At 41.3% G+C, this 10,675-nt stretch overlaps 1 protein-coding gene across 1 annotated transcript in view; it reads left to right on the top strand.

Moving 5' to 3' along the window:
- Window positions 1-2,302: 2,302 nt before the first annotated feature.
- ALDH1L2 (aldehyde dehydrogenase 1 family member L2) overlaps window positions 2,303-10,675 on the top strand; it is a 36,094-nt gene continuing 27,721 nt past the window's right edge. Inside the window, exons 1-2 of the mRNA XM_067308621.1 lie at window positions 2,303-2,442; window positions 9,308-9,449. Of these exons, the coding sequence (XP_067164722.1) occupies window positions 2,392-2,442; window positions 9,308-9,449 (193 nt within the window). The 5' untranslated portion in view covers window positions 2,303-2,391. The remainder of the gene's footprint in view (window positions 2,443-9,307; window positions 9,450-10,675) is intronic.

Genomic DNA, 10,675 nt, shown 5'->3' with positions numbered 1-10,675 from the left:
AGTCATAAGCCATTACAAATTACTTTCCTAGGAATACCAAGTATTTTGCCTTGAGCTTGCATGTCAGCTATTAAATGCCAAGAATGTGGTGTTGAAAAGGATTTTGAAATGTGAACAAGGACTTGAAGATTCATGAATCTGTGAATTCCGGCAGTGTTTGAGGGCCGTTTTTGATGCCAGCTTCTATGGAAGTTTTTTCCATTCCGCTGTATGAAATTTATGCAACTTCCATCAAGTCGTATGAGGACTATACATACACTGATTCCTCCTGCTGACCGAGTTAGTGAAGTCATTACTTTAGTAAGCAATAGATGCATATATGTTTTATTTGAACACTGTGTTTTTGACCAATTACCAGAATGACAGTCAAGTGCATTTGTGTATAGTCCCTGTATTACTACAAAATGGCCTATCACACTCTCCAATTATTAATCTTTCTTCAAAAAACTGCTAATTCCAAAAAGAAACACAGATGAACAGCAAGCATTTCAGACCACCAGTATCTGTTGTAGTTAAAATATAAATTTAGTCCAACAAGATCATGAGTTTTAATGGTGTTATTATACAATTTAAAATGGGAGTGATACATATGTTTGACAGAAATAACAGTGAAATTTTGTAGATTTTATGTGAGATAATTAGAAGAAATGAGGACACATACCCACAGAAATAGCTAATAACAACAGAATACACAGAATTTTAAAAATCAGCCAAAAAGCAAAATCTTTTAGCTTTCTTGATGAAAAAAAAGTAATTACTGCACACCATTCTTTATAACTCATAGTATCACAGGTATCAGAAAAGGAATCACATGTATAAGCATATTGTCCCCCCTTATTAATGGTGGTTTTTTGATGCATTCTACAGATTATTCTAGCCAATATCATTTTTAATGTCTCAAAGCAAAAGAACTCACTACTTCCCTTGCTTGACTATTCCATAATCTAACAGGTCACTACATACTCCAAATGAAGGCATCATGAGAAAAATTTTGTAGAAATAGGCAAAGTGCTCTCCTAGGTTTTTAACCCCACAGTGAAGAAATTATAGGAATCGACCAATGATAATGCTTTCTCCAATTTTCATCACAAAAACAAAATCCAGTGGTTTATTTTAATTCGTGAGCTTTTATTTCATTGTAATTTCTGCAGACTCCATTTGCTTCCATCTACATTTATGTGACTGTTGTGAGCTTTGAATAAAGGGCAAGACACAGTTATGCTACACAGGAACAAACCAGGGAATGAACTATGGCATGAGTCATAATTTAAGCCTTGATATCACTTTACTCCAAGGGGGAGGTGTGCTGTACCAACCTTTTTCCTCCTCCCTACAGGACTGGCGTGACTTACCTCTTGCTTGGGACTGATGCTGCAGCGCTGTTCCTTCTTGTGTGTCCTAAGTCTGAGGGCAGCAGCAGCAGCAGCAGCAGCAGCACTGCAGCACTGCAGCAGTGCTCCTCTTTCAGATACAGCCAAGCAATTAAGTACCCCGAAGAAGAGGACAGGGGGCTCAAAAATAAACCCTAGCAATTGCTAACACAGACTGTAGGAAAAAGATCAACAATTCAGGGCGAAAAAGATACCTGCAAGTGCTAGGCAAGGTTCTGTGTACTGTATTTTCTGTCCTGGGCAAGATCTCTGCAGGTTACAAATTTGGCCGAAGCGTCGCTTCTGACCTCTCTGATGTGGTTCACAAGTCAGCAGTATGGCGACCAGCTTCCCCTTTTTTTTTTCCTTCCTTGCTTCCTTGACAGGAACGCAGTGTATGTCAGCCTTTCCCCCAGCCCTGTTCTTTAAGACTGAGCGTCACTGAGTTTGAAAACTGACCTAAATTGCCATGATGCTTAACTACCGCCACGCTGTCGACTTCTGCTTTTGCTGTTCAGACCCCCTTGGGGGGTCGCTTTCATTTGCCTCCTGATTTTCTTAGATCTTCTCCGTAGCCCTGACAGGAAGATGTTTCTAGGAGCCTGGAAAAATACTAAAGTTGAGACACTTATGTTAATGGATGACCTCAAATGCTGGGAATTAATTGTTGGGTGAGCCGCATTATCAAAGCAGAAATGTTGGCAATACGGATTTTCAGAATGGCTTTTTTTGTTTTTTGGGTTTTTTTTAAACCTTATCGCTGGCCCTTTTGGGAGCCCCCGGGGCCGGGGCGGGGGCCGGGCGCGCCCCCGCCGCCCCCCGCCACCCCGCTGCGCGGCCCCGGCGGGCCCGGGCGGGGGCGCGCCGCCGCCGCGGCCGCAGGAGCTGGCGGGGCGCCAGCGGCGTCGCGGGTTGCATCAGACGAGGCGGCGCGCCGCGGCCGCCGCGCCCGGTGCTGGTGCCGGTGCCGGTGCCGGCTCCGTGTGCGTGTGCGTGTGCGTGTCCGCCGGCAGCCCGCGCCATGCTGCGCGCAGCGCCGCGCCTGCTGCGCGCCATCTCCACCTCGGCGGCGGTGAGTGGGGCGGGCGGCGGGTGCTGCGCGGATGCTGCGCGGATGCTGCGCGCTGCCTCTGCCCCGGTGGCGGCAGGCGGCGCCTTCGGTAAAGCGGGGCAAGGACGGGAGGCAGCGGCAGGGAGCCGGCGGCGGCCCGGCCTCCGCGGCCGCCCCCGCGGTGGCCGCCGCGGCCCCGGCCGCTCCGTGCCTGCGCGCCGCCGCCGCCGCCGCCGCCCAGATGTGCGCCTCTGGCAGAGCGCGGTGGGGCCGGGAGGGTTTTGCTGCCCTAGAGCCTGCTCCTCGTCTCCCGGGAAGCTGACTGCTCGGGGACCCGCCAGGGCAGCAGCTCTCCGAGGGAAGCTGCGGGGAAAGGCTCGGGGTAAAGAGCCCTCTGCAAATGCGGCCGGCAGTGCCGACAGCGGGAATGAATGACCGGCGGGAGCGCTGTGCTTGCAGATGGCGGGGGGAGTTTCTACTACGGGCTTCCACTTGGAGGCACGGGAATTCGGCACATGCAGGGGGATCCTCAGTAGAAATAGAGTTGCGGTACTGCTCTTCAAGGGACGCATGATTTTACATTCGTTTTAAAAAGCTGAAGCGTTGTCAAAATATTTGTGATGGACTAGCTTCACTAAATTCTTCCAGAAAATAATACAATATTGTAATCTTTTTGATAGGAAACATCATAACCACGGTAGCAGTTACTAAAGGTTAGCCTTGAAGGAATCTGAAATGAAACCAATACCAATTAAATGACAGACATAAATACTTGCCCACATTCAAAAAAGGCAGTGATAGAAAATAATCATCATTTATAACTATGAAATAAATATTTTTCTATGTAATGGTTTGCTAACATTAGACTCTTCTGAAAGAAATGTAGCTCTTGGACTGGCCTTCCATTTTTAAGGATTAGCACTTGACAAGGTACTTACCAGCATTTGTCAGGTAGTTTTGCTATGCAGTGCTTACCTGTATTTATTAATTTTATTTTTGGTTAGGTATTTTGGAGGAAAAAAAGAACTGGAATGGAAGAAAGCACTGAAATACTGTATGTCTTTTAAACAGCCATTGTAAAATAAATTCCTGTCATTTTTTGCAAATAAATACTACCATTTCAATAGATGTTATGGCCAGAATTGTCAAATAGGGAAGTTAAACTTAAATCTAGACTTTCATATTGAGGCAATGAAATAAAAGTGGACTGTCTTTCAGAGAGGTTGATCAATTCACAGTTTCTATTAATGCCAATGAGAGATCAGGATTCTCAGCCTCTGGAAAGCAAGCATTTTTATTGCATTATGTGAGAACAATATCCTCGTGCACTCACATCTAAAAGGTATTGGCAAAATTGCTCATTTTTATATCTGGAAAGACTTATGCTTCATTCAGACCATTTTGTTAAACCAAGTCTTTTCTGAGTATGACCATCCAAAGGAATTAGCGAATTATCCAAAATAATTTACCCAGCCATAATTCATTGGTGTTAGGCAAAGACAAAATTGCTTGTACAAGTAATTTTCAGGTTTTGTGCCCTTTGCCTTATGTTGTTTTTTCATCCAGGTAGAAAGCATTTGAGTTAGGGAAACAATTAATTTAGAACTGGACCCTGAGCATTTTAATCAACATTATAATATAAGCAAAATAGAAGGTTAAAGGAGAAAAAAAAAGTTCAGACAATGAAAACAACAGAATTACAGTACAGTGAGCATCAATTTTCTGGATTCTTATCCTTTGGTAGCACTGTCATCTTAACTACATTCTTCTCTTATGCCCTAAGTCATGAAAGGGCAGATCTCTGTAAACAGTCAGAGCTCCATTGTTTCCCATAACTAGGCCCTGGGTAATCTTACAAAAATACAGCGAGAAGTCCACTCCGATAATGCATTAACCCATGAACCATTAACTTTCCCATGAAAAGAAATACATCTAATGTCTTATGTCTGCAGTCAGGCAGGCAACTGCAAACAAAATCCAGTACTACCTCTTAACAGCACTGACAGAAACAATCACAAATTTCATCTTTATATGCATTAATGATAATAATCCAATACCCATTTAGCACATTATACGACTTAATTATTTTGGTGTTCTTTAAGGAGCTTCTTTCTATAGCTCCTTGATACATGTTGGTGATGGTACACCTAGGTCAAAAAGTGCCTTTTCTGTGAGAAAGAAAACACCTGACTGTTGTTCATTTCTGTGTAATTTTACAGAACTTTCAGTTTTAATCAGATCTGTGATGTCCACGTGACATTCTTCTAAAGCAATTTCTCTCTTTCACAGGTCTTACTCATCTTAGGTGAGGAATACTTGAGGAGAATTTTCCAAAATAAGATAGGGGGTGGCTGTAAGGTCTTGTGCAGTTATTCAACTGTCATTTTCCTAGTAGGACAAAAAATGAACAATTGAATTTGTGGCCGGGTCATGCAACCCCTTCCTTGTATGGGATTTCACTGAAGCCAGTAGAAATCCTATGCACAGTTGATTTGTGGCTCTTGCTCTTGCTTTTTACTGATCACAGCATATGTGTTAATGTAGTACAAGCAGATTGCCACGTCTGAGCCAGATGTTAATAGAAATCATGCAGTACACACATAGCACGTACTGGAGAATTCAAGAATGACCCTCTTGCAATTGAAACCAGTCTCTGATTGAGTAGCTTTCTGTAAGTCTGAGAGGGAAGAGTTGATCTGTTGCCAGAATAGTCTTCTTGTGCACTGCAGTTAAGAAAGGGAACTTTCTGAGTTAGCCAACCTGCAATCTTGTCTTTGCACTTTTGCCAGTTTTATTTTTTGTTCCTTTAGGGATTGTGTCCTCTTTTTACTTCTCACCATTTGTCAGCTCAGTTCCACAGCTAGCAGGAATTGAGCACATGCAATGTCACTGAAACTATGCTGATTTACAGCAACTCATGATTGGGAACTGGAGCTGGTATGCAGTTCCATGTAATACAAGAATCAGATTTATTCATAGGGAAATGTGAATCAAGAGGTAAGTTTAGGAATATGGGAGACATATGTTTTAAAACTTCATGAGTAAGTGGAGAAAAAGTAGTTCTTAAAATAATGCTAAGGATATAATTTATGAAAGTACTTTTAAAGTTCCATTTACTTGGTATTTTATTATGGCTATTGATTTTAAATGTAGTCTTCAAAACTGGTCATGCAATTTTTCTTGTTTGAGTCCTCAGACATAGAAAAATATAATTATGTCCAACTACAAATAGCAATTTGACAGTTTCATATGTAGTGTCAGAATCCTAAATTCAGAAACTGAGGAGCTGAAAAATTTGGAGACATAAAACTGTTTGTGCACTCAGTCTCTATCGAGTCCTTTCAGAAATTTCACTGCTGTCTCTCAGTCTTAGCTAAAATTTCACTCTTTTCCAGTGAAACTAGTTCTTAAAACACTTTTGAAGAGGTCCTGATTTTTTCTGTGATAAATAATATAAATGAATGGGTTTTGTTACCTCCAAAATGTTAGGCCAAAATACACTGAAAATGTTATTACAAGCCAAAAAGTTTGCTTGTTCTGGTGTATATATACAGTCTTAGCACATATTAGCCAGGGGATTTCCAGGGGAGGTGAAAATAGTAGTGCAAATATTTCAAGCCCTGACAGGGCGTCACCTGGATACAGTTCCCGTCACTCAGGTTTCAGAAACTAGAGGAGGTGCAGAAAGCTATAGGATGAACCCAGGGCTAGCATCCCTCTCTTATGAGATACAATTAAAAGGGCTTGGCTTGTTTAGTCTAACAAAATAAAGGTAAGAGAAAAGATATGATTGAAGAGCCATGTTCCCCCTGAACAAATGGGTTTAAGTCAGTGGTGATAAATTTGGGCTGAAAATTACTCAAAGGTTGCTAAGTATCAGAAAAGCAATGGAATGGCACGGTGAGAGCAAAAAACCTGTACTTTATGTTGGAACGTGGATAAATTTATGAAAGCGATCACATCACGGTTGCTTGTGATAGCAGAGGGCTGGATTTCTTAGCTAAGGAGATCCCTTCAAGTGCTCTGTTTTTACTGAAAGATGTTCACAAAGGAATGAAAGTAGAACAAGTAGCTCACACCTGGACTTTCTTTAGTGTGCCTTCAATGCACCAGCAGGACTGCCATTGTAAATTAGCCCTGTACAGAAATCGGAGGATTTCGTACCATGCCAAACATGTTTAATGACCCAGCAGGTTAGACTTTTTCCAACTTGCCTGCTGTACTTACAACAATTAAATGATTAGGAAAATCTGATGACTAATTTTTATAATGCAACATTATTTCTGAAAAGTGAAGACATTAGTGATAAATCATTGGTAATAAGCTCTACCTGCGTCCATTGGGCCTTGCTAGATAAGAATTGCAAGGATAACTTATGCACATTGTAATTCAAAACAAGAAGGTCATGCCTTTACTAAGAACAAAATAGTCAACTTATTTTAGGTATTACTGCCGACAGTGCACCTTTGATTAGGAATATCATCATCACCAGTCTCTCAGATGTTTTTTACCAGCCTGCCATGATTTTGCAAGAGCCTGAGTTATGTCCACCTTTGCAACTTATTACTACTGCAGTTGCACTAGTGCTGACTAATGCTCTAGTGCAGGGACAGTTTTACTCTGCAGTTTCATTCTGAGGTAAAATACTATCTCTGGACAAATAGCTATTTCCTACTGTCTTCCATAAAATCTGTATGCACAAAATAAGGGGCACACTTCAATAGTCCTGTTTTGGAACCTCCCATTTCTTAAGTCCCTTTTCTGAGGCCAGCTGCACAGCTAAAATGTAACTTGAAAACAACAAAATACAGCAGTAATATGTCAGCTGTGAAATGAATGCCAGTGGAATAGATTGTGGCTTTGAGTAACCTGTTTTTCAGGACACTTGTGTTTGTCATAGAATTGTCATATGATGGGCAGTCCAGACCGTTTGGTATCCAATTAATAACTGACTTAGTCAAGGTATCCTCCTGTCCCAGCCTCCATATGAAAGGGAAAAGAGGAGTGAGGAGCAAAATAGACAGGTGCCAATATACAGGAAAAATACCAATGGTTAAGATATTCAGACAGTGTTTTGATTCCTGTTTTTCATTCTGAGGTCATGGTGATCTAGTGCCATAAGCTTTTCAAAAAAAAATGGAAGTCAAAGTCAAGTTGGGAAGGATGAGGTTAAGAATAGAGGTGGGCAATATGTGGATTGATTTTCTGCCTTTCATTCAGGCCTCCTAAGAGGAGGAATCTTTAATGGTCTGAGTCTAGGAATAGCTTCCATCAGATTCAATTTTGATGAAGGTAAGGTTTCTTTTTATTGGATATGGACCTTCATTTCATAACCAGGTCCACTAGTCCCTTTGTTCTTCAAAGTTTTCCGGTCATAGCTGATGAAAAATGCGAAGGCAGTGCTTGCAGGGGCAGTGCCACCCTTCTGCTGGCCCCTGCATGCTCCTTCCTGCTCCACCGTGGGACCCGTGCCAGGGCTCGTGGCTGTGCAATGCGCTCGATCAGTGAATTGATCCAGTTGAGAATTAGCCACCTTTTGTCAGGTCTGTGTCCACCTAGCTCAGTACCCTAATCCAGTGCATCGTGCAGCCACAGGAACACCAGTTCTGGTATAAATGAGGTATTAGGAGCAAGGTACGGAGGGTGGGGAGGAAGAGGAGCACAACTGCCCCTTTTGGCAGCAGTCGAGATATATGATAGATTTAAGAGAATATGCCTTGGCATTCACGTCTGCCTAGGAACCTAGGCAAAGAAACCAGATGCTAGTGTGCAGATTAAAAAAGTTGAAGGATTCACAGGGACTCTTGAGCAGGAAGGGAAAAAAGAGCCATATGCAAGAAATATTGCAGGAGATCTTGGACTATTTTCAGCGCTTTAATCAGCTTATTTGTTGTAGTGCTCACTGTAAAAAGCAATTAGTCTTGGAACGTTTTCGGAGTTACAGTGGATTCACTGAAGCTGGGCCATCTCTTCTCCCTGTCTTTCCCAGTCACACAGGGGTGACATCCATGCCAGAAGATGTGAGCTGTGCTTCAGCTTGCATGTTTCCCTGAAAGGGAAAAACAGAAATTAGAGTGCCCTCAAAGCTGGAGTTTTGCAAAAAACTGTCCTTAAGATTTTGGGGAATCTGAAGGAAATAATACTTTTCTTAGTGTAAGCACCTGAACAGAATAGCAGTAGGTGATATCCTGATATCACAGCATTGTTGTGATTCTAACTATGCTAAAGTTCAACAGGTGGGGCAGTTCTTGGCATCTACTCAGTCTGAAGAAGCTTAAAAGCATATGCCTAATGTACTGGGATCCAAACACAGAATGCCAGTGGGTGTCCATCAAAGGAACATCATGCTTAGCAATATTTCCTGGTGGAAGGATCAAAAGGTTGATCACTACCTTTAATTTGGCAGGGTTACAGAATGCAAACTTGTGCTTTTTAGCCTATAGATATTGACCACTAGTAATATGCTCCCATTTAATTACAGAGATTTAGAGGGCATGTTCCAGGCACCTAAGTAATGCCCAGAAGTGTTTAATATACCCGTTTCAAAAATGAATTTTCATTACTTTCTATATTAGTTATAAGCAGGAATAAGATCATGGAGCCTGTTATGGCTCTTGTAACAAGCAGTGGGTCTGTCTACTGAAAATTTTGGGGAAGTAATATCAACATCAAATGATACTTCTATGCTAAATGTGGTCTTACTGAATTTTACATTACCTGTGGTTAATCTCAAAATGTGATTATTACTCCTTCAAAGGTGATTGGGATAGAAAGATTATTGCGTTTTAGATCAAAACATTGAATAAGAAAGAGCAAGAGAGAAATGTAGATAGCAACATATTTTCTTTGCGTCCTAAAACAGAGTTTGTTTTAATTCTTTTGACAGGCTTATCAACATAAGCTAAAGCTAGCACTAATAGGTCAAAGTATTTTTGGACAAGAAGTCTATAATAAGCTGCGACAAGAGGGTCACAAGGTTGTGGGAGTATTCACAGTGCCTGACAAGAATGGACAAGCTGATCCTTTGGGTAAGTGCAATAATCTGTAATAAACCATAATCCAAATGTTAATGTTAGAGGTGTACCTGACAAACTTGCCTTTTCATGAGAAGGTGATGTCTATATGGGAATGACTTGTATATATTGCCTTTGTTACACTGGATTCAGCACAAGAACCGTGCTTTAAAGAAAACTTCCAGAACCAGTTTAACCTTGTTAGTTAATCAGCATTTAAAAGCTGTTTCTAACCATATATTATGATATTAAAAAAAAAATTAATCTGGGAACCTTATTTGAATGGACATCCTAGAGGTAATTATCTTGAACCAGATCTGTATCTTATGATATGCACAGTGTTTAAAGGCAGCTCTGAGGAGGCAATATTATGTCTTGACTTACTCCCTGCTCTGGAGAGGAAGCAAAGAGCTGCTGAGCCCGTACTCAAGCACAGATGTCTGTCACCTGTTTTTCTGTGCTGTCTGTGACATTCAAGGCATGGAGCCAAGCCTGTTTATTCCTGGCTTTCTGCCCTTTCTGCCAAGCTTGCGTGCAGCAGCATATCCACAGAGCCTATTGCTCTTCCACCTGGGGTATGGACAAGCCATTCAAGAGGGCAGAGGAAGCTTTGCACTTCTTTTTTCCATTGCCAAGGTGCATAAGGATTTTCTAGATCTTTAGAAGAACGTGTTGTTGGCTGACATGTATTCAGAATTACGCTCATACTATGAAATCTACCATAATGAAGAAGTTACTTTGGAATCATTATCTGAATTGTAACTTTCTTTTTTTTTCAGAGGCACAAAAATGGTGATTTAATATAGTTAGCCAATAGAAGTGCCAGAATGGAATTTACCTTTCTGGATAATCAGAATTTAAACTACATTCCATAAACTGTCTCAAGTCACCTGGTGTTTTTTGTCAGGTTCTGGCATGTTTTTACAGGACTCTTTTGAGGGAAGAATCAAACATAATTTTTGCTTGCCTAGTTTGTGGCACTCCCAAACTAGCACATAGTTTTCAAGTTTGTTACATTCTGTAACTCTACCTTATTATAAGAATTTATCACGCTTTGGAAGAATTAGAACTGCTACTGAGAAAAAGACGATCTGACTATCCATTTCTGGGAGCATGCCATAATACTTGATTGCATTATACAAACTATTATTATACAAGCAGTTCTAACTCGGCAAATCTTCCACTGATTTCCATCACATATTTATTTTAACTAAGCCATAGAATTCATTTATTATACTTTT

This window comes from Apteryx mantelli, chromosome 1 (assembly GCF_036417845.1).
Source record: "Apteryx mantelli isolate bAptMan1 chromosome 1, bAptMan1.hap1, whole genome shotgun sequence".
Taxonomy (NCBI): domain Eukaryota; kingdom Metazoa; phylum Chordata; class Aves; order Apterygiformes; family Apterygidae; genus Apteryx; species Apteryx mantelli.
The sequence above is the reverse complement of the archived record's forward strand: the minus strand, read 5'-3'. Positions and strand labels throughout refer to the sequence as shown.